The following is a 24,450-nucleotide window of genomic DNA, read 5'->3' as shown; positions in this document are numbered from 1 at the left end:
GGATTCAGGTGTGATTAATCATGATTAATCCACTGAAAATTCTGATTAATTTGATTAAAATTTTTAATCATTTGACAGCCCTAATATATATATACAGTATAGGTGAGTGTGTGTGTGTGTGTGTGTGTGTGTACTCGCCTCCCACGCCTCTTTCACCTACTTTCAGTGAACCCTCTGCTCGTCACCTGGAGCCACCTCTCCCCCTGTCACTCGCACACAGGATTTACCTCCAGTGCCCCCCACCCTCCATCCCCGAGCGCTGTCACTCACAGCAGATTAACTGCTGACATCATTAAAGCAGTGTGGCCGCCTGACGGGCTGCTGGCACAGTCTAGGAATGCAGACCGGCACTGAGCGACATGGGCACTGGCACAAAAATGCCCAGTGTGGGTCTCGGCCAGCATGTGCGTTTATATGTTTATTATTTGTTAATCCGCCATCATGGATCGGTAACAAGATGCGGATTTCATGTAAACTGTATTGTGCAAAAATCTGATTAGTACAAAGATCAATCTCCTTAACCCTATTTTGGAGTCTTTGGAGATGGCTGGGACAGGAGTGGCAGCAGGACTGTGAGTCCCGGCAGAGATTGGCTTGTGATTAGGTTGTGGTCCCAGGCTGGCTATAGTCTATATGGCTGGCCTGCGGCCCCTTGGCTGGACTCAACTGGCACTGTTCCCTGATTTTTCTATAGGCTTAACTATAGGAGTTAGGTTTGGCCTCTCCTCCCGGTGCCACAGCAACAGGCGTGTCCCCACAGACCCCCCCTGCTGCGCTGCAGACATAGAGATAGAATTCTAATTCTGTGGCCTCCAAGACCTGTGCAGTTAAACAAAGAAAGGGCATATCTAATTATGACAAAGGCACACACACAACTCTAAGTATAGTATGGTATAGAGATGCAGCACTAATGTTGAATGCTGTAGAGGAGGATGAATGTAGGTACAGTCCTGTGTGAGAGTCCTCCTTTGGGAAACTATGAGCCAACTGTGAAAAACTCCCAGAAACAATGGGGTTTATTTTTCTTAGATGCCTGTGATTATGATGCAGGTCCAAACGAAGCTTAGGTCATACTGTTGGGAGAGGAAGGGATAGAGAGTTGAGGGGGGATGGAGGGACAAAAAAAAAAGACGAGAGGTTTGGGGGGGAAAAAAAGGAAAGAGTGGACATATTTTAGGCCAGAGCTTTGTTAATCAGTCCTGGCACTCAAACTTCAGCAATCAGGAGCCATCCCGAACAACCCCAAAATAAAAGGCAACTGTGGTAAAGGTTAAAAACCTCTCACAGCTTGGACAGGCACCTCCATTCTTTCAGTTTCAGTGATATATATATATATATATCTGGCCACTTTTTCTCCATCTTTGTGAGAGCGGGTTACTGTTGATTTCTTGTCGTGGGGAGGGTGTTTCAAGGGAAGGCACTCCACCCTTACCCAGGCCCCCTTGGCTGCAGAGCATCGGTGTTGTGCCAAGAATGTGCTGGGGTTTCTGGGTGGCAGCCATATTGGAAGCCTGTCTGACAGGTCCATTGTGCGTGTGTCAGATGGCCTCTGTGATTGGGTAGTTGTGTCCAGTCACGTTTGGGCACTGTGTTAGGATCGTCTGTGCTGGTGAGCAGACTGTCCAGTCGCTCTCTCCCAGAGTTTGGGAATACTAACCAAAACAATGCAAAAGCAGGAATCGTTTCTTAAGGTGTAATGGGAGCGCTTTAAATCAAATAAAACTAATACTCCACTAGCATGTGTGTTTACTTCTGTAGAAAATGGCATATTTGTACAATTGATTTCTTCCTTGTTGCTTGTTGTTTCTTATAGTCAAAGTCGCGTAACATACTGCGAATTGGGCTTCCCTCTCTCGGCTCGGCTTTGTGGGGCGATGACCTGAGTTGCCACGACAACCCTAGAAATGGCCACGCCCTCACTACATTTTTCTATGGACTGCGTGCTCTGCTGAGGTCATCGCTCACGGTTGCTGTAGTTACTGTACCTTCACATCTCATCCAGGTAAGACGTTTACAACATTTAGCAACATTAACCATTTTCCCAACCATTAACCATATTTTTAATTCTAGCTTTATTGAGTTAAGAGCAGTTAGTCTTCACCTCTCTGTCTTTGCTACTCTGTTCTGTCCTTGACCTGCTACCAGAGAGATAAATAACTTGAAAGTTCTTCAGTTTACACACAATAGACGGACGGTTAGGATTTTTTTTTTGCGTGGGTTGATGTTTGGCCCATGTGCTTTTTTCTTTGTCTTGGTTATTAATGGGGAACAAAGTTTGAAGTCTTTTGTAGTGGGGCCTCCTCTTGACCCTGTGGTCCAGTGTCACCCTGGTATGACTCAGGCCCGGGCGGGGGCCTCATCCTCATGCATCGCTCCCCCAACAGACCCAGTTGAGTGCACACTTCATTCAAAGACATCTAAGTTTGTTTGTTTGTTTGGGCTTTTAATGACTTGGAGCTGTACACAATGGGAGTGTGTGCCAGTGTATGCATTTTAGTCTCTTACAATATATCTCTCCTTCTAGTTGTGTGTATCTCTGGTTGTTTTTGTGTGTGTGTGTGTGTGTGTTTGAGGGGGGTATGAGTCGGCGCGCATGTGTCTGTGTACAGTCTGGCCTCTCAGTGTGAAGGTGGAGTCATCTGCTGAGGCATATGGCGAACCACAGCCCTCCCCCAGAGAGTCGACCATGGACGCACACTCACAAGAATAGCCATCTGAGACTTTCTGCTCCAATGTTTTATCTCGCCTACACTTAAGACTCACTACTTCCTTATAGTTCCCGTCCTTAACAACATGGGCGCTGCGTGGTGTCTGATACTTTTATAAACATTTTTTTTAAAAGATATAGGTTGCCGCTTAACTTTCTGAACAGCTGTGATGCCACAACATGCTCTGGCTCCAAGCCTATATGCTGAGTGCACAGCGGCCTTGGCCTAGTCAAAAAAGGTAGAGTGGCTAACTAGCAGATGTCAGCTGTGGTGGGAGCGGTCCCCCTGTCCCTCTCTGGCCTGGCCTCCAAACCCTTAATCTGTCCCCTTTCTCCACCCTGGGGAGTGAAGTGAAAGAGCGAGAGAAGATGAGGAGAAGGGGGAGATTTTTGGACTTTGGATATTGAGTCAGGTGTTGGGTGATTAAGCCAACATGGAGATAATGAGAGCGTGTTAAAGCTGGGCATCAATGACATTGGGTTTATGATTAGTTCTGTCATTAAAAAAAGATCCAAATTGATCATTTTAAGCCACAGAGGTGTGCAGGCTGCTAATTTGAAGTCAATGTCAGTGTTAATGGTATGTTACTGTCTAGACTAGTTGCAGGGCTAGATGACCGAGACCATACTGGACTCTCTATCCATTATTGAGCAGCTTGGGAAGTCGAGCTTCTCACTGAAAGCCTCCTGAAAGCAGCCCAGTGCCACAGTCCATCTGAAACATTAATTAGGCATGTCCTAGCCTGGTCCTCCTCCCTCGTACTATATTTTGCCATCATCCCCGTCCCCAACCGTAAACAAACACAAAATACACTTTCCTAAAATGCACTCATTGACACCTCACCTTCTGCTCAGGCTAAGTGGTGTCCTGACCTGTGCAAATATTTGGTCAGGTGAAGTTGTTTAGTACTAAACTTTAGTGGGGCCACACAACCTGCAGGTTGTAGTACTATCAGTATTCAGTTGATGAATCTCGTTTATCTTTATGTTTTAGATGTATAGCTCCACAACTAATTATTATTTACAGTGTTACTTCATCTGCTGATTATTTTCTTAATCAATCATTTAGTTTAGGAAATATGAGACAATCGTGAACAGCAATGACAACTTCCCAGAGCCACAGGGGACGCTAACATACAAAATATATTTACTTTACTAGCATATCCCAAAACTCAGCAAATGCTCTCATGTGTTAACCTTGAAGATATGATAATATATGTTAGATAGAATTGTTCAGTTTAGAATATTTGATGTTTCCAAGCAGTTTTAATTCTTTGTGAAATAAATTGCTCAGGTTCCTGAATGTGTGTGTGTTGTTTGTGTGTGTGTGTGTGTGTGCGTGCGTGTGTGTGTGTGTGTGTGTGTGTGTGTGTGTGTGTGTGTGTGTGTGTGTGTGTGTGTGTGTGTGTGTGTGTGTGTGTGTGTGTGTGTGTGTGTGTGTGTGTGTGTGTGTGTGTGTGTGTGTGTGTGTGTGTACAAATTAGCCCGCTATATTAGGGCACTTACGGCCTAAAAGGATTTTAATCTCATATAATCATCAGAATAAAGACAAGGAGAAAAAAGAGGAAACTGTCCTTCCATTTCTTCTTTGTCTTTAAAATGTTGAGTTAAATCCACTAATCCGGTAGATAGAATCGACTCTAGACTTAAACAGAAAAGCAATTCAACACATCACTCCTCAAGGTGGTGCATTGAATTCGATGTAGCGTCTGCACACACCATACACACATTTTTACACTATCAAACCACAGGCACAGAGAGCGTTACATCAATACACAACCTGTTCAGTCAAACAACTGTGAACAAATGGTGAAGGGACCGTGGTTTACCCGGTAAAGCTGAAGCTTCTGCAGAGTAAACAAACGTGACGCTGCTCCTATGATTCGTCAGCGACGGTCAGCTGAGGCTCAGGGTGTTCCGAGGATTTACACTGATGGAATCTGAGCTAATTGAGCCCGTATAGACTTTCACCGCAGAACTGAAGTGACGTTTGCTTGAGTGCCTCGTCAATTATGAATAGGATTAAAAAAATAAATAAAAATAAAAGATGTAACCTCCTAAAACCTAAGGAGCTGTGGAGCAGTTTCGTGCCCGACTGACGTCATTCTGCCCTCCTAACACGGATCTAAGCCTTTCTCTTTGGACACTCTGACTTTGACTGGTACGTTCTCCATGAATTAGCACATGTGAAGTTCTAGCAGATCCTCTCCCTCGGACGGATACTATTGGCCACACGGTGCCATAGGCGTTCTGAATTAATTTGTTGTTGCCAAACTCTTACATTGACTTTATTGAGGCATTTGAGAGACCTCAAATACCCTGTTTGTGCTGGCTGTCCTGACTGGTGCGATATGCATACTTTAAAAGTAGGACAAAAATGAAAAGGAAGAAGAAAGAGTGGGGGGAAAAAGACATGAAGGCATGAAAACTGCATTAGGCGGTGGCAGCCAACACAGAGAGAAGGATTTGAATGATTCAAGAGGCAAAGGGATTAATAATGCAGGACTCCCTCTTTCCCAGTGTCCCTCTCGTTCCCCTCCTCTCTCTCTCTCTCTACCCTCTGCTTCCCCCCTTTTGTATATGTCTCCTTCATTCTTTCTATGTACTGTATTTGCCCCCCTGATGTGTCCTCTCCATTTTCAAGTCACTGGCCTCACCAGTAGGGGGAGCTCTCCCCATCAAGCCACTGTTGCGTCCACCCCCTTCCCCCTGTGTCCTCCTCTGCCGGTCTGCAGGTTTCACAGTGTGCACCAACTGGGAACTTTTTGGTAATAATCGTTGTTTGACGAAGTAAAGATAATTCCAGTTTGTTTCGATTGGCTCTTCCCAAGCCAGTTGTGTGTATGTATCCCTGATGTGTCCATTTGTCTCCCCCCCAACCCCCAAAAAAATCACCTGTGTAACCCCCTTTCAGGGCTCTTTCCCCTCTATACCTCATTACCCTCACCTAAGCCACGGGCAGAAAATGACCTGGCCATGGGACACGATGACCTAATTTAATTGCAACACTGATGGCCCGTCAGGTGGCTTTTAATTACCTGCTCATGTCTCTCCCTCCCTCGACCCTACAGGACAGAGCTCTAATGGGCAACATAACCAGGCTATGTGACAATGCAATAGCCCTGGAATCGTTCAAAGGCTCCGAGAGAGAGACCAACCCACTCTACAAAGATTACCACGGTAAGGACGCACACACTCGCCACATCTTTCCGTCTCTTTTCCCCTACAAATACACACACACACACGCGCGCACACACACAAGCGGTGCATTAAGGCTGGGCCGTGGATGGAGGCAGGGCAGCCCCCTTGCAGGCTAGGCTGTCAGTGCATGTTAGTGTGCTGCTGCTCAATCAGACGTGCTCCTCAGTAGACAGGCCGGGGGGGATTCAGCTGCCACGCTGTACCCCCTCTCCCTCGCACCCTCGCCCCCTCCATCCCTGCCTCCCCTCCTCCAGCGGAGCCTCTCTCTCTCTCTCTCTCTCTCTCTCTCTCTCTCTCTCTCTCCCTCTCGCCTCGCCCCCTCTCCATCCCCGGTCCCATACCCCTGAGGCTCTGGAGCAGAGTAGACCAACACTGGGGAATCGATATTCTCACCATCACTCTCCCCCCCCCCCTCTCCCTGTATCTCTCCTTCCCTCACTCAATGTCTCCATGGCCAGCATGCTCTGCTAATAAATAGAGGGCAAGGCTTTCAGAAAGAGGACACTGGTGTGGGACGATTTTTTAGAGATGGAAAACGAAGAAAGGACAGAAGGCAACATAGTTTGTCTCTGGCCTCTCGGTCGACACCACTTTTTCTTTACGGTCCTCCCGTTCCTTCTCTCCTGTTTGCTTCTGTCTTTTTTATTGCACTCTTTGCGCAATAAAGGTCAGTTTAAGCGAGTGGAGTATTTTTAGCCGTGCCTCTCGAAATCTCCGACTCACTCTTGCGCTTTTCCTCTCATTTCCCCCCCCTCCCCTGTCCTCCCCTCCCTCCCATTCTCGAGTTAGACGGCCCTGGTTGTGACAGATGAAGGGATGAGGAATGAAACCATTCAATGGCAGATTTTAGTTTCACCCAACAGCATGTTTTATTTAGATAACACGTCCCATAGCGATCACATTCCTCTGCTTCGTAAAGGCAGGTGGCACGAAAGCCCATTCAACAAATGCCTGTTGTAGTGCATCGTTTCTCATTTAACAGCACCAAAATGTTCTTTGGAATTCTCAATTAATACTATTTGTATTTCTTGTTAAAGAATATATTTGCCATCTGTTTAACCAGCCGGAGAAATGATGGTCTGGTTATGAAATACATTTATGTGCATGATTGTTTTGATGTGTGTTCATGAGTGCAAACGCATCTGGTACGAGTGTGAGAGTGCGTGCGTATGCGTGTGCGTGCGTGTTTGCGGCAGCAGTTCAGGGCTGCTCAAAGCATGCTGGGAAGCCTGTCACTGCAAATCAGGCAAGGGGAAATCACCCAAGTGCACAGAGGAGAGAGCCCACCATCCCCCACTTTCTCTGTCTGTCTCCCTTTCTCCATTACTCCCTCGATCTCTTCTTCTCTCTCTCTCTCTCTCTCTCTCACGCTGGTTTCCACTTCGACAGTACTTTCTAATTTTATGAAAATGTAACTTTATTGAAACAGAGTAAAATAAACGAGAAAAATGGGTAGAGTAATACTCTGCTTCCATCTATCCTTTGCAGGAGTCCTCATGTCGTCTGTTTACTCCTCGTTGCTCTAATGTGTGCTTTAATCGTCACATTTCCTGTACGGCACACGACTCGGCCTGCAAACAGACAATACGAGAGTAGAAAGGGTGGCGTTGGAATGTTTGACTGATAACTTTTGTGGGGTTTTTGTGGGTTTTTGTCTTTCATTATCAGTCATAGATTGTAGCTTTTTTTCTGGTTTCTGATCAGCAAAGTTAATTAACTGTGATTATGATGCAGCTGTTGATGTCTGAAAAACATTGTTTGTCAATGACTGTCCTTCTACATTCAATCAATTCACTCAAGTAGAGGCACGCATTTAACCACAAATCCAATAAGGAGAAAAAGTAAGAAAAAAGTACCATTGATTTTGCACAACAGTTTCAAAACCATTGAATTCTAGCAGTTTTTAAGTCAGCAGGTGGAGTTTGGAAAACCTCATTTTAAGATGCTAAATGTTGTGTTTGGTTTGAATGACAACTGGATTAGATTATTAGATGGAAATTGTCTGTCACCTGTAAAATAATCAACAAATCCTCTACTGCATAAGAAAACTACTGTGGTCCTCTGTTTATGTATGCTACAGTTTAACGTAAAAACATTTACATTGTGGATATGCACACTAGAATATCTTGCTTTTCCTGCAGTTCTTCTGAACTTTTAGTTAGTTCTAATGTTCCTTCACTGTCCTTTACAGGTCTGCTGCATGTACGCCAAGTACCCCATCTGAACTGTCTGGCGAGTAAACTTCCTGACCACAAGGACCTGGCCTTTAAGCTCAAGAGAAAACAGTTCACTATTGAGGTAAGATGTCAAGGTTACTCAGCATAGCCAGAGTGCTTTTATTAACAAAACATACTGTTAAGGATACTGTCAGAATTCTTTTTATTTATTTTTTATTTTGTTTGCCCTATGGTATTCCTCTGATGTGTTGCCATTTGACCATTAACCTAAAAAAGTGCTGAATTTAGATACGTAATTATTAATCAGCAAGCGTTTCCATTTATCTTGTTTATGGCAGAACTGATGTTGAAATTATGATAACAAGAAGCTTCTCCCGTTAGTTCTGCCAGCCTGTTTCTACCATCGGGTGTCAAAAATCAAAGGTGAAGCTATTGACTGTTGCTGCCACACCTACTCTAGAGTGAGAAAAATATCTTTCCAAATATGCAACAAAAATAAATACTGGAGGAGTTTTAAGTTTAAGGTATATTTCACATGTATTCATGGGAAGATATGTAGGTTAGGTGCTGCTGACTTTGTCAGAACTACTTTACCTCCCAAATTTACAATCTACACAGACATTTGAGACAGAAGTCAGATAAACAAAGTCTTTCAGTCAACAATTCAAAGCATGCGGCGGTCGGTGCTCTGAGACTTTTTGAAGACAAATCCTGTCGATCCTGTTGACCGTAAACTAGTTCATCGATAAGGTGATCTGATTGATCTCTGAGAGATGTGGCTGGTATGCACTGCAGTGCTCAAAATGTCCTTCTTGAAGGTCTGTATGCTGTGGACATTCTTGCTCATCATGGTGACACTTTCATATGTTTATATATTTGTCCAATCAAATTATCCAGTACACTTTTCTTGGTGATTGACAGGCCCATAGCATTGGTTTCATCCCAAACTTCTAAATAACATGTTCTCGCTGTGATGTGGACCACGGCGCTATGGACCAGCTGGTATCTTCACAGCGACAAATCATCTCTTAGGGCCGCCGTTCAGCAGCTCGTCCTGAATTGCGCCGAGGTCCCTTTTTTAAAATCTGGCTTAGCGTCATAGTGCCTCCGAAGCTGTGCGTTGCCCTCGCCACATCGTTTTCAAATATATCTCGGAAAATCTCAGGACGGAAATGGTTTCTCATGTTGCGCCTATTTTACGATTTACACACAGTTTAATATGGGTCACTCAGCAGCACCTCGACATGCCGCCATTCCCTGTTTGTGTGAAATGTCAGTTTTGGTTGCTCTGCCAGCGTAGAGTACATGGGCTTGAACGCAGCACAGCCCTTAGCATGGCCTTTCCATTTCTTCATTCATTTTGATCCATGACTTCTTATCCTCCTCCTCGTCCATGTGAGAGACGAATCCATTTTGCATGTCTCCCATCATCGGTCTTCAGAGCAATCAGTGTGTCACTGAACTACCACTCACCAGACAAATTAAAGGGCCCTCCTCTTAGCTGATTGGTCCTCATTACATTATCATTACCTTATCACACCCTCTGCTCTTTGGCTATTAGTGAGTCCTATTGTCTCAGGCAGGAGGCGAGGGGGAGGAGAGGAAGGCCTCTCCCCACCCAAAGCCTCTCCACATTCTACAGTCGACCCCACTCTTTTTCTGCCATCCCTCGCCATACTGCTAACCGTTTCTCCCCCCCCCCCACCCTCTCCTTTCTCTGACCCCCTGAAAAGGCCACTCTTGTATAGATTTATATGGTCCGTAAAAGTCAAGGTGGCTATCCTCAATGGTCTTTTAATTAGGCCACTGTATTGGGCCGGCCAGGGGGCAGAAGCCTAGAGCATCGCTGGCGCTCTGTGAGGCCTGGAGACTGCGTCCTCCATCCCGGCAGCACATTGTAAACGCCACGCTTTGTCTGCCTGCCTTGTTTAAGGAACTTGGTGGATTTTTTTTTCTTGCATGCTAACCGTACTGTTGATATCAAAAGAAGGCTCAAAATTTTTAAATGGCTGCAAATGTTGACTCAAGAAAGCATCTAATATGAAATGTCAATCACAATCCTTTGCCATCGCACATTTCTATGGGTGAGGGAAATTCCCAGAGAGCTTTGTACCAGATCACTAGTCATGCATCTAATCACTCAAAACACACATTGTAACCCGCTTTTGTGTTCTAGTGTTAGGTTCTTTGGCACTTTACGGGCTGTCATCCATTTTTACCTTGCCTCAGATAAAGATGTCAGAAAGGTATAAAATGCCTGTTGGCTCTGCGTCCCTCGTTGCAGAGGTTGGTTCATATAAATGCAGCTGTGTATGTCTTTGCATGCAGGGCTAGTGCTGTGCTCTCGACTATATGGCCCATCATATACTCTGTTTGACCTGTTGGTCAACTGGCTCTGTGGGCCGCTGATTGACACGTGGAATGGTGATTGGATTCTAAGCCCCGTCTCTGATGTGTGACAGCTCACACCATCCCTGCTAATCACCTCATTTACTCAGGCTGCAGGACTCCTCTGCCCGAGGCAACATATTACAGCATTCTCTTACCCACATCTATCATCATATTTGATCACTCCGACTCCTGCTCTACATTCCGTTAAACTTTTGTACATTTTAAAGGCAAAACAATTCAGCCTCACCATGTGTTTTATCTATTGGTATTAGTACGTGATACGGTGGTGGTGAATGACAGGTTATTGACAGCGCCAGCTTTTCATCAGTTGAGTCAGGCAGATACATGTCACCCGTGGAGTCATGCTGGTAACTAATTTTCTAACTGTCGGTTGACTCACGTGTCTGTCATTCATTTCACCTCTGGAACGGCAGCGCTCATAGAACAGGGTTTCAGCTAGAAAGGGTTTGTGTTCAGTTGGAATACATTATTTATTGTTCCTAATTTGTCTTGCTAATGTATCGGCAGCCCGGCACTCATCGCCCCCATCATCAAAGTTCTCTTGGTACCTTGATAAGGTTACCGCGAAGAACGGTTGACGTTTGCAAGAGGTCAAACGGCGGCTGATGAGTAGTTATTAGCCACGACGCCTGAAGCCAGAATTAACCCACGGCCCTGTCTGAGCAGGTTGGGGAGTGTTAGGTGTTTAGACCAGATTAACACATACTCAAACATTGCCCAGCTCCACACGCATATTTACGTTCATGCAGTGACACCAGCAGATACTTATTGTGAAATGCATGCAGGAAGCTGACACGCAATGTGTGTGAGAACCTCTCACATACTCATAATAAGTCGTCACAGGCTTCATTCACTACTTTCACGATCCAAGATGCTTTGGGGATGAAGCGCTGAAGAATGCATACGGTACGCAATTACATTCTGCTTACCTCTGTGTGACCCTTTAAACTGACAGGTTGTGTGCCTGTGGGGTTCTGGGGTTCCAGAGGCAGGTCACAGGGTCAAATACAGTATAAGATGGGGATTTGTGTCAAATTAGTCTTCTACTAGACGGGCTGTTTAGAGGTGTCCCTGACCGGCTCTGTCACTCGGACGGCAATAGGCCGGGTGCAAGTATTTGCTACAAGCTTTCTAGTCTCAGTAGTTTTGTAGTCTTGTAGTCTTAGTAGTCAAGCTTTGAGTGTTATGTTAGTGTTTTTTTTTATGTCGTTATTTTGATGTTATCATTGTTGAGAGGCAGTATAATAAAGATGGGAGTGAGGAAGATGACCAAATGCCGATGGTCCTGAGCCCGATATATATGAAAAATCATGTTGTACCTTGTGTCACCATCATTTTTGTAGATTCTTGTAACTCTGAAACGTTTTAGCATTTCATATTTTGTTGAATAGTCTAAAAACTAAAACTGACTTCATCGCTTGAACAATGTATTTATTTTGTTATCCTGGATATCGGTGCAATAAAAGACCAAACATCACAGTATTAGTAACTGCTTTGCAGTGTTTTATGCATCTGATAGGCCTTGAAGCTCATCTACTACTCTTATTGGACTTCATCCATTTGACGTAGTCATCTCACCACTACTTGAAACAACACATGCCAACCAACACAACCGTAGGTCTGTTTGGTCTAAACACCCCAAAAAGCTTACAAAGACATTGCTTGCTTAATGTCAGCAAAGCCCCGTTGAAGGTAAGTAAATGGATATGTTGCACTTTACTTTTGACTTTCAGAAGACCAACTCTACGGTCATACAAACATCTCAGGATTATCCGATGACCCCCTCCATACCACCTAAAGTGAACTTGGCATTGGCCAGCTGAGCGTAGTTTTAAGCTGAGTGGAAGCAACAAAGGCGATGAAGAGAATGATGGTTGCTGAGTATGAGACGACTTAAAGAGAAGAGGAAGCCCAACTGAAAGAGTCCGAGGGAGGTGTATAGAGTAGGTTAATGTTTCTTGGCATGTCCTTAAAAACGTCTTTAAGACAACGCCTGTGTCTGCTCCCCGTCGAAGCCCGTGGGTGCCGAGGGAAGGGTGTTAATGGACCTATGTGAGGAACAGAGCGAAGGCTTGGAGAGGAGGGGGGAGGCATAAACGGAGAGGAGCAGTTAAGTGATTCTCGGGTCAGATCTAATTAAAATGAGGGCTTTTCCTCAGAGGCAACAAACAGTCTTATTGAGAGAGAAATAAAAAGGGAGGGAAGGAAAGAATTGTAAAATGCAAAATGAGTTGGACAGAGACCCAGTCCTCAGGGCCTGTTTGTGTATATGCTTATGTGTTTGTTTGTTGTCCGTGCCTGGTTGTATATCTGCTTCCCTAAGTCATAAACAATGCTCAGTACTAAAGATCAGAAAAAGGCCAATGTTGAAAAGGACTCATATGGAGAAAAGAAACTCTGAACTGGGTCATTTAATATTTACCTCCTTTAGTGAATCACAATGACTATTTGCAGACTGAGTAAACTAAATAGGAACAATAGGCTGATTGGATGTCCTGAACCTATTAGTAGAATGAAAAAAAAACCTCTGCCAGTAATTTGTATGTGCGTCCTGGGAATCAGGATCAGATGGGGATGGACCTTTTGGAATAATATTTGAATTGAATTATTTATGCTTCCTCCCTCGGTGCACACCAGCCCATGTCGCAGTTTGGAATGAGGTGTGCTCATGGTTTTGTGTGAGTAGGAGAGAGGGAGAGCCCAGTGAAGGCCAGTGAGTGGCACGCGATCCGACCCCTAAAGACGAACAATATTCAACAACACACACCAGATTTGCATTTATTATTTAACAGGAATTTTATCTATTCTGCAAATGTGCACGCATTTTTGAAAAGGCCTTGCATGTAGGTTCTCTGGGCTGAGTCCTGGTTGTGTGTGAGGTGGGGGTGGGGAAGTATGGATGTTTTTGTTTGTTAGATTTGTTTTTTGTGGTACCTGCTTGAAGGGACCTGCAATTGATGCAGGTTTGCTGCAATGGCGCATTAACTTCACTTTTTTTTTTTTTTTAATCCAACCCTACTTCACTTATTCCAAATCAGTAAACGGTTCCACACTGTATTTGGGCTGGAAGTGTCAATTTGTCAGTGGCAAAGGGGCTCTAATGTTTAGAGGATGTGCTTGTCTTGACACGGTCAGGGTTGAGAAATCATTATTAGGTTTCTGGCTGAATCAGTCATCAATGTGTCTCTCTTTTTTTAATCCTCAACAGCCTATGGGGAAAAAGAAGTAGCAGTTGTGTTTGCTGGAGACAAGTCAAAGTGCAACAAGAGAATATCTGGGGCTTGGCCAAATGTGCTGCCCCCCATACAATATCAACACAATGCCGAAATGTTTCCTACAAACGTGGAGTATTAAAGGGGAAAGCAAACAGGGCACATGTGCTCCTCCTGCCAGACTGAGTAAGAGTGCGGTCCGCCCGAACTTGCCCTGGAAGTGAAGCTGTTTCATCAGTGAGCAGTGAACCATTAACGTGGTCCGTGCACCCCTCAGCCCCCATCAGACCAGACCGGCCTCATTGGACTCAGACCTGATTAAAGTAGCCCTAGTTGTCTTCAGCTCCCATTAGAGGGAGAAAGGAAAAGAGGCTCTAACTTGCATGCCACCCCACATCCATGGGGTCTTGTGGTACTGTAGGTTATGTGTAAGTGTGTTCAGAAAGGGTCCCCCATTAGCATAATGGTTGTGACTGAGGGGACCTTAGGCCCCATAGTGCTTAGAAACTGGGTCTTCACTGTATCCTTGGCTTCGGAATAATTTCATTGTTATCTTCTAATTTTGCCTTAGGTCCATGTTCTTTTCTCTCTTAAAAATGTTTTTTTTTAATTTTTTATAAGACTGGTTGAATGTAGAGCCTGTGCTAAGCAGCTACTGCTTTTCCTCATAGTCACACATTATTTGTATACTTGTGTTCTTTGATTGTGTAAATATAATGAGTTGGTTTTTTTAATAGAAACTATAAATCATGGGATGCTGAAACAAAAATAAATATCCAGAGTATTTTGTTAAATAGTCAGTCACTCTGCATATACGCCAACGGAGAATAGGAAAGCCTAGATACTCCGCGCTTTAAACAATCTTGCACTGAAACCCCGTTAGCGTCATTGCTGGGACTTGAATAACTGGTGGAGAAAGGCAGAAGTTGTCCTGTCCTGTTTGGGAGGGTGTCATTTTAAACCAGCCAAAAGGAAAAAAAGTCCCCTCGCTGCTCTTAGTCCACGGAGAAAGTTCAAATTGCCACAATGGGCGCAAACAGCTCCATGGTCGCAGTGGTTCAAAGGTGGAATGTTGATCCGGAGCAGGAGCATCCAACTCAGGAAGGCTCTCTGCTTGGGTCCTAAAAATAACTTTCCCACACTCACTGCGCAGTGTCCTAGGGGGTCAGGAGGAGGAGTGTGCGCATGCATGTCTCTCTGTGTCTGCTCATGTCTGATGTTTATGTATGTTAATGCGCCGTGATTTAACACAAATAATGTGTCAAAGAAGATGATGTGCACACTCCTTTTAAAACTTTATTTGACTAAATATTGGTTTTATAATTGGTGTCCACAATTTGGTAAATGTAGTAGAATGAGCCATGACCATAAAGCCCACACTGATTTTTATGTATTTGCCTTTTTTCTGAATTGGTCATTAAGGAAAAATCTTTTGATGTTAGAATAGTTATTTGGTCGAAGGCTCATTGATCAGGGTGTTTCCACAGCTTTTGCATTTAAAACGAACATGTTTCAGTGAAGGCAGCTGACATTGTAAACATAGAGATTTATCATCAACAATAAAGATCACAGTGCAAGGTGTGCGGCATCAAAATACTGCACCGAATGTGTGAAAACACAAAGCTGTGTGAAAGCACTCAAGTTAGACGATCAAATGTCCACACTTTTTCAAAAGCTTGTTTTTTTGGGGGGGTGGGGGAGTTATACTATGTGAGACTTATTGCTTCCTAAAGCCTATCCACATGAGGAGACGGCCCTATGGGGAGGAGTCATATCCCGACTCCTACCAACAGAATGTGTGCTTACTTCCTTCGTTTGATTGCATGAGCGAGAGTAGACTTAAGAGACGCCAGACCAGTTGGACACTAGTCAGCAATCCGTCAATGAGTTCTTGCTTGGTGAAAACCAATCTTTCTCTTCATCTCCAACCACAGCATAAAGGCATTTTGTTTAGCTAATCAAGAGAGATAATTAACACGTGCTTGTGCTAATATGGTCGTATTTGACAAGGATTCACTGAGCTGTTTAAAGTGGCGTCGGCCATTGAGAGAAGTTGACCCGGCCGCTGAATGCAGTAGTGCTCATGTATTTTATGAGGGTCACTGTCCTTCAGAGTTCACAGGTGGCTGTTGAAAGGCCCGTCCAAATGATGGAAGATAGTTAGGACCCACATAGAGCCCTGAATAGACTTTAATTACACTCAGCAGATGATTCGGAGGGCCGTCAGAAGGACAAGCCTCCACTTCAAAAGGAAAGAGTTAATGGCGCTTCATCTAGTCTGAGAGTTACGGTGCATGTTTGAGTTGGTGTGGCTTGCATTTATGCAGCAAAAATATAACGATTTTCTTTGTGTGTTTATCAATGTGTGTGTGTATGTGTGTGTGTGTGTGTGTGTGTGCTACCTAACACACAAACGTGAATGTGTGAAGGTGGGGGAGGCACTGGGTGGGAGAATACTCCAGTGTGTGGCTTAACCAAACTTTCCTTTTGTCCCTAACAATGATGAGTGATGATGAGTGACAGGGGTGTTAGGAGTGGGATCTGGGGAACAGAATGCTCCTAAGCAGTGCTTGCCCAAACTCACACAAAAGGCAGCAAGAGGTCAAATCTGAGGCGAGCTTCTTATCCACTGGCATATGACATTGCACCATGTTGTCTGACACGTAATAAGCTGAAACACGTTTCTGTTCGGTGTTTCCGCTGACTTCACAAGCTTGAAAAGTACTTTGCATTATTTTTAGGGTATATAAATTGTAAGTCGTGATTATAAAAAGCAGCTGGATGGCGTACCGGATCACATTGATACCTCCTGACTTTTCTCCCGGCCTCATTTTAAATTGTAATATCAGCAAGGTTTTCCGGGAGATAATCTGTCTCTCTCTCTGCATCACTTTCTATTCTTGACCCGGCCTCCCTTCATATCAGTACACCTCCTCACTCTAAAGCGAGCAAGAATGCACCGTTGTCCTTTTGTTACACAAAATCCATGCATTCTGCTAACACAGCCCAACTCTAAACACACAGCAACCCCTCCCTTTACCCCCACACACACACACACACACCGCAAGCTAGGGATGAGGAGGACTTGCGTGCAAGTGTTTCCCAGGAGGCGGTTGTAGACGGAGGGTTCCGAGGCCCGCGGATGGCTTTAGATGGCGGTTAGCGAGGAACCAGTATTTTTTTTTTTTTGTTGTTGCCTGCTCTCCTTTTACCCCTCCCCCTTTCTGAGCTCAGGCAGTGATCGTAACAGGGAGTGACAGCTCACCTCTCCCTAGCGTGCCTACAGTCCTCGGAGCGTTAGAACCCCCCCGCGCAACACCCCCACCACCACCCCCAAGTCCCGGAAGGCCACAAAGGTTACTCCATATGTTAGTCTGAGGATTCTTATGAATCTTTTTTTTGCAGCAGACGAGCATATTTCCTGTCATGTCCAGAGAGATTTGCATGAAGGATATCCAAATCAGCCATATTCCTCCATACTCATCGGAAATGGAGTACGGAGTCTCATTCCTTGTTTCACTTTGTTGCTCGGTCATTCTCATGTTCTCCTGAGTGGTGTGAAAAGATCCACGCCCTAAACACTTGCTTTTGACACTCGTTCATTTGTGTGTGTGCATACCTGCTTTATTAGGTTCACCTGTTCAATTGCTTGTTAACACAAACTGCTAATCAGTCAATCACATGGTGACAGCTCAATGCATTTAGGTTTTGCGTATGTCAGAAACTGCTGAACTACTGGAATTTTCACGCACAACCATCTCTAGTGTTAACAGAGAATGGTCCGAAAAAGACAAACTATCCAGTGAGAAGCAGTTGTGTGCACGAAAATGCCTTGTTGATGTGAGGGGTCAGAGGAGAATGGGCATCAATGGGAGAACGGGTTTGAGATGATAGAATGAATGAATGAATGCAGAAAACCATCTCTGAACACACAACACGTGGAACCTTGATGAAGGTGAGCTACAGCAGCAGAAGGCCTCACTGGGTGCCACTCCTCACAGCTAAGAACAGGAAACTGAGGCTGCAATTCGCAGAGGCTCACCAAGATTGGACAAAAGAAGATTGGAAAAACGTTGCCTGGTCTGATGAGTTTTGATTTTAGCTCTAACAATCAGATGGTAGGGTCACAAAATGAAAGCATGGATTCATCCTACCCTGTATCAACAGTTCAGACTGCTGGTGGTGGTGTAATGGTGTGGGGGATGTTTTCTTGGCACACTTTGCGCCCCTTGGTACCAATTGAGCTGTGTTTAAAAGCCACAGCCTACCTGAGTATTGTTGCTGCCCATGTCCACCCCTTTATGACCACAGTATTACTTCCCACAGGATAATGCATCATGTCACAAAGCTCATATCATCTCAAACTGGTTACTTGAACATCACAATGAGGTCACTGTTCTCCAATGGCCTCCAGTCACCACATCTCAATCCAATAGAGCACCTCTGGGATGTGGTGGAGCGGGAGATTCGCATCATAGGTGTGCAGACGACAAATCTGCAGCAACTGCATGATGCTATCATGTCTATATGGACCAAGACCTCTGAGGAATGTTTCCAACACTTGAAAGTTTGCCAAGAAGAAATAAGGCAGTTCTGAAAAGTAAAAGGTGTACCTAATGAAGTGGCCGGGGACGGTATACATAAGTTTGGTTTTAAGCTTGAAAAACACGTCTTCATTACTTTACTTTATTTGACAAAAAAAAGAAAATTGTACAGCAGCTGAAATTCTAGTTCCAAAGTTCCAATTCTGTTTGTTTGGTTTGTTGGAGATAAAATGGCAACATGTTGTGTCTCTGTTGCAAAGTTAACTGCTTCCTTTGATGCACCTCCTTAAAAACACATAAAAACTTTCTGCATCAACGGAAGTCTTTCCAGGAGACAATAGATGTAATGCACATAATTAAATCAGCACAATGAAGTCATTGTGCCCCTCAACATATTGCACATCTTGGTGCCAGCATGTGTCTTTGAATCTTTACAAGACCATTAATGTTCATACAAATCTTGGATAACCAGCTATTTAAATTGAATAATAACGTGTGTGTGTGTGTGTGTGTGTGTGTGTGTGTGTGTGTGTGTGTGTGTGTGTGTGTGTGTGTGTGTGTGTGTGTGTGTGTGTGTGTGTGTGTTGCGTGGAGGGTGTGCGTGCTTGGATGGGCAAGGAATAGCGCACAAAAGCATGTGTAGTGGTGAATATTAGAGTAAGCAGAGTGTTAGCAAGGGCGCTCTGTGTACAGAAAGAAAGAAGTGCTTTTCCCATCTACCCCCCCCACCCTGCCCCCTTGCCCCCCCTCTTTCTCTCTACCACTCACTCTGTTTCTTTTGTAGAACGTTCTCTCCCTCTACTCCTCTTTTAATCATAGTGAGCTTTTTAGGAGTGTTTCTCCCTCCACATTGAGAGGCTGTAATCCAACTAAACAGCCCTCACTTTCACCCTTTTCACATCATTTGCTACCAGACGCAAAGTCAGCTTGGCATCCCATAAGCTGATGCCTGTTTTAAGATGCTGTACTCATGATGAACATTCCAGCTACACCCCCCCCCCCCCAGCCCCCTCTTCCCCCGCCCCCCTCCCTGCTTCCAAAGTCCTCAAAAAAAGAGATAGTGCAAACTCATTTGGATGATCGGAGAGAAGTGCACAGACACAGCAGCAGTGCTGTGGGAATCAATCTGCAAGGTTAGAATATTCAAGATAAGTGCCGCTGGGTGTGTGTGTGTGTGTGTGTGTGTGGTGTGTGGTGTGTGTGCGCGTGTGTGTGTGCGTGCGCAGCTTCCCGGCATCCTCTCCAAACACCCTGCAGGCCAAAGTGGAAACCCAACCAAGCCCCACATCTCAGCCCATGTGATGTTTGGGGACGCTTCCAACACCTAATCTGCACACGCACACGTCTTTTTAAAGAACACACAAGCTTTCCATCTTCTCCCAGTGTGGTGTGCTAGCGCATCAACAACTTCTGGCCTTAATGGCAGCCTACATATCAGAGAGGAAGCACTGGCCTGGTGTAATCTGACTTGTCTTAATTACAGGCAGTATCCAGTAATAGGCTGCTTCCATAGATATCGGCCATTAGAGCGGTGTCTCTGACGGGAGAGGCCTGATTGGCTGCGAGGTGGTTGATAAAGAGGCCATGCCTCATTTGCCTCCGTTTTTTTTGTTCGCACGTCCCTGTATTAAAGTCAAGCAGAAAGATGGCAAAGGACTGCGTTAAACTGATTTATGCGCCCTGCTATGTGGCGGTGGCTAATCTGCACGTCCCGATTGCATTGTCAGCAGTCAGTGCCGCTCTACAAGTAAATGGTGTCACCGGACGCGAGTGGTTCCAGTAAAGTTTTGATGCTGTTCTAATATTTTTCATGAAATGGTCCTATTGCTGGACTCATTCAAATGGAAAACGGTAGAGCTTTGTGAGTTTATCTGAAGAGGCCGTTCCCAGGCTCTAGGGTTGTCTTTGTGGTTTCACTTCAAAACCTCAAACCAGTAGCTCTTGTCTGTTAATTGAACTTAACCACATCAAGTTTCTTCAGGTACACGTTACAAACTTTGAACAGGAAGTTCTTTCAGCAGACCTTTACTTTCCTCTCAACCCTCTGGTCTGTCGGTCTTCTCTCCCCACAAGCAACGTGCTTCCCTGGAGGTTGAGCTTTTATGCTGTGCTGCATGACGACCACAATGATATTGTTGATATGTTCTTAGTCCTTCCATCTCACCCATTCCCTTTGTCTTTGTTAGCAACAGAACAGCATGTGATCTGACTGCACGATAAGTTTGAGTAATTCCACAGATGGTTTCACCATCCGTTTGAAAATACCATAAAACAAAGTCAAACCATTAAAGATAATATACCCATTATTAGTATGGAAATTAGAAATGGAATGCAATGGAGTACTGAAAGCGTGTCACTTGAGTGACAGTTGAAGACACTCCTGGTTCAATGCACCGTATTTAAGATATGTGTGATGTTTTTCAAACTCCATATTTGGCAGGTTATCCTCGGGTGGCAGCTCACACCTTGTTGGTATTTAAGACAGATTTCAACGGATATTACTGGATTTCGGTGGCGGTTGCATTTAAGGGTGCAGCTCCCTCATAACAGGGAGGTGTCGTCTGCTGACAGATCACTGTCTGGATGAGAGAGCACAGCAGCATCCCACCTCATTACCGTAGCAACACACTAACCGAGGGACCGGCACACTGCTCGCTGTGATTAAGATGTAAATTTCCTCTAATTGGAATGTAAATTCATACATTTATATGAAGACGTCAGCTGTCAGATTGCAATATTGTGTCCTTTTTTTCCATGTCCCCTGTTCCCCAGGCAGCGACTAGGTGCCTGTAATCTGTATCGTACTCCCGCAGCCCGTTCTGGGATTTGCCGTTTGTTTAATGTCGGGCCCATTGTCTTGCATCCAGCCCGGCATTGTAATGCTCCCCATTCATGTTTCTGTGTTTTGTTGCGGTTTGATTTGCTCTCGCTACCTGTGTTTGTTCCTCCATGCATGGATGAGCCGCCAGGGCTTCGGGGACGGGAAGGGACTTTGAGTCGGGGGGCCGGGGTCATTGGGTGGCCGTATTTTGTGTGTGTGCATCGATTACTTCTGCTGAATGTTCCTCAATGCAAATAAGTCTGCCACTTTGAGAGGAAGCACATGTATCTGAAGTAATTAATTTTACCCTTGAATGCCAGCTGTGGTGTGCGTGTGACGTGTTCCAAATAGAGCTTTCTCACCAAAAAGGTGTTAATTTCGAGGTTTGGCAGATGAAGTAAGTGTGTTTGCCAATGTATATGGCCCATAAAGCTGTGATGTGTCGTGTTTGTCCTGCTAATTCTGACATTGTGCCATTAGAAGGGATTGTTGGATAACATTCTGATGGTACATTGAGACCCATTCCCTTTTGAATTGACTTCCTCTCAAATGGTGAAAGGTGAAACAGCGATGTTGTTAATTTAACTCCTGGCAAGTACTAAAGCACTTTAAAACCAGTGGCCATTCTTTACCTTTCTATATTTTCCACAAAAGTTTTCCACAAAGATATTAGCACAGTAAGTGTTAGCATGCAGGATGCTTTGTTTGTTCAAACACGAGACTTCAGATCGGATACCGATCCTGTTTTCACATACCGATACCTGTCTCAACAGGCCATGTTCCTGAACTGATCAGGAGGTACAAAGGTTTAATTACAAGATGCCACACCTGGCATACACAGGCAAACAAAAGGTCATTTTTATGATTACGCAGAAGGAACACAATTTCTGTACAAATGTCTCCCGTCTTTCCTTATTTGCAATGTTTAATTACATTTGACCACCAATGATCACACTGGTGGTCGAATGTAAACGGCATTGGACCACATACATGCCACAAAAATATTGTGATTGTTCGGACTGAGGCCACATTTCCACAGATCTGATATGTACTGTATTTACTGGATGGTCCGACTGTAGGAAGCAGAGAAAATGTTGCCTTGGTTCGGGATCTGCTGCCTCAGGCACTAGCATTTGGACTGTGAACAGTTTAATTACACCATTTGCATGTGTAAAAATGTGTAACAAGAATGTTCCCTTGCACGCTTTATTGGCTGGGCCGATCTATTGTTAGATTGTGTCGTGGCAAAAGCTGAACAAGTTGGAATGTATTTGCTTTGGAACACATGTGTAAGTGCTCTGGTACAATACAAATCAATAAGAGCCCTGCCCATTATCACCAGCCGTGGTAATGTGTCATTGGCTTGTAGCCAAAATATATTAAGAGATAATCAATATGAATATGAATGATTCATTATAGTTTTATCTCAACACTACCAAAAAAAGATGTCCATTTACAAACCACAAACAAGGACTGCATCATTTGTTGTGTAAAAGACAGAACTGGCCAGCCTTCCATATCCGGCCCACAGGACATGTTTTGATGAATACAAACAAGAGCAGGCCAATTTGCTTATTGTACGTTTGTGGACAGATCACCCGGCATCTTTGGGCGTGTACTCGAGGATCCTGCATTTCTCCTGTGCATTCCTGTCAGGCACAGCTAGCGTGGGAAGTCTCACAGGTCACGCAAACTTTTTCACAACGGAGTTGCACATGCAGGAATTGCAGGAGCATTTCCTCAATTTTTCACACGCTTTCAGAGAAGGTGTTAGTGGTGATGTATAGAAAAACCTAAATCCAATCAAACAAAGGATTAAAGACAATGGTGTGTTCACAGGACGTGTGTGTGCGTGCGTGAAGGGGTGCGCAGGGTGTCACAACAGCATGTGTCGGTGTTGTGAGGTGCAGAAAATGCAAAGCACTAGAGCTCCCAGGAAGACCGTCCAGGCCACATGAAGCTGGGGCAACGGCTGACTGGACCTTTCTATTTTTAGATTAAGCTGCAGGTGAAACTAGCTGAAGGTGTTTTAAAAAAAAACAAAAAAAACAGTGGCTGCTTAAAGGCCAACACACCATCGCTGGCTGTGCCTTTTGTGTCGTATGTGACAGAGCCTGGAATTCCCACGCAGTGTGAATCCAGCTGAGGGTTTATCCGCGCACCAGGAATCCCGACTATGCTGCCACGGCGTGTAGCCGCCACTCCACCCATCTGTGGTACCAACTCCCTCGCTTGGCTCTCCGTCAGGGCGGAATCCTAATAAACCTGCTCCTTTCACTCCGATTCAATCCATCAGCGTATGTTCATCACACCAAATTGACAGCATGGGAAACGAACGTGTTCCCAGCCGTGGTTTGTGTTCACCAGGAATCTGCCTCTGGTCAGGTGAACCCGGTCGGCCCCAATCACGTGGGTTATTTTCACTTTGTACATCCTGGAGACTGTAGAGAAGCCCATCGGGGACTACGTTCTGATGCGTCCCTCTTACACACCCCCCCCCGGTGATTCACGGTTCCTCCCATCGCCTCACTCGACTGCAGGTGTCAGAGGACGAGGTGAATCATCTCCTCTGCCTTTGGGCTCAATTGGTCGAAAAGTCGTTTGCATACTTTACAACTTGTTCCCTGTTTGAGGTTTAGAATTTCAAATATGAAGGATTTCTATTCATTTACATTGTTTGAAGACATTTATGTTGATGATACTATTTCCTTTGGCCCATCAGCTGCTCTTATAGTCCTCCGGCTCTTGGTTTCACCAGAGTCACAGTACGGACATACAAGAGGAACTGGGAGGGGGGGAGGGGAGGGGGTGGGGGGGGAGCATTGTGTCCCCCAGGTATGACAGAGTCACTCATGCAGAAAGATCCCACATGGAGGGAGGTGGATCGACTGGGAGAGAGGGAGGGGCCATGAAGCAACTCTTGGCTTCCTCTCCCCGTTGGTCCCCAGAAAACACATCTGTCTCCTTTTCTCTGCCACACACCTGCATCTGCATCCTTCGCTAACCTTCTCACTCCAGTAGCAGACTCTCCACTTCTCAAAGCTTTAAATGTTTGTTTGTTTTTTTATAGCGTAGGCAGCCAGGAGGTGGGACGCTTGTCGTATTTCGTGCCACCTGCCGTATTTTGTCCGACTTTTTCTTTGGACAAAGTTTTTTTTTCGAGCCGCAAGTTTTCTTTTTGGCCGTCGTTCTTTGGCCGAGCGGCCCGTCTGACATGCAAATATGTGCCAGCTCTACTGGGAGATGACCATTGTAGTCCGTGGCAATGGCTGCATGCATTAAAAACAATTCAACGATGCCCCTCCCCCGATAATAACAATCATTTGCGGATGTGTTGGGTGAAATTTAGCAAGAAATTATCATTTTCTGAATGACT

At 44.9% G+C, this 24,450-nt stretch overlaps 1 protein-coding gene across 1 annotated transcript in view; it reads left to right on the top strand.

The window, feature by feature from the left end:
• Positions 1 to 24,450, top strand: part of elp4 (elongator acetyltransferase complex subunit 4) — a 49,001-nt gene that overhangs the window by 11,856 nt on the left and 12,695 nt on the right. The window contains exons 7-9 of the mRNA XM_037489678.2: positions 1,814 to 2,002; positions 5,779 to 5,887; positions 8,100 to 8,206. Coding sequence (XP_037345575.2) covers positions 1,814 to 2,002; positions 5,779 to 5,887; positions 8,100 to 8,206 — 405 coding nt within the window. The remainder of the gene's footprint in view (positions 1 to 1,813; positions 2,003 to 5,778; positions 5,888 to 8,099; positions 8,207 to 24,450) is intronic.

Source organism: Pungitius pungitius, chromosome 4 (genome assembly GCF_949316345.1).
Source record: "Pungitius pungitius chromosome 4, fPunPun2.1, whole genome shotgun sequence".
Classification (NCBI taxonomy): Eukaryota; Metazoa; Chordata; class Actinopteri; order Perciformes; family Gasterosteidae; genus Pungitius; species Pungitius pungitius.
Note: the sequence above shows the minus strand (reverse complement) of the source record. Positions and strands in the feature narration are given on the sequence as shown.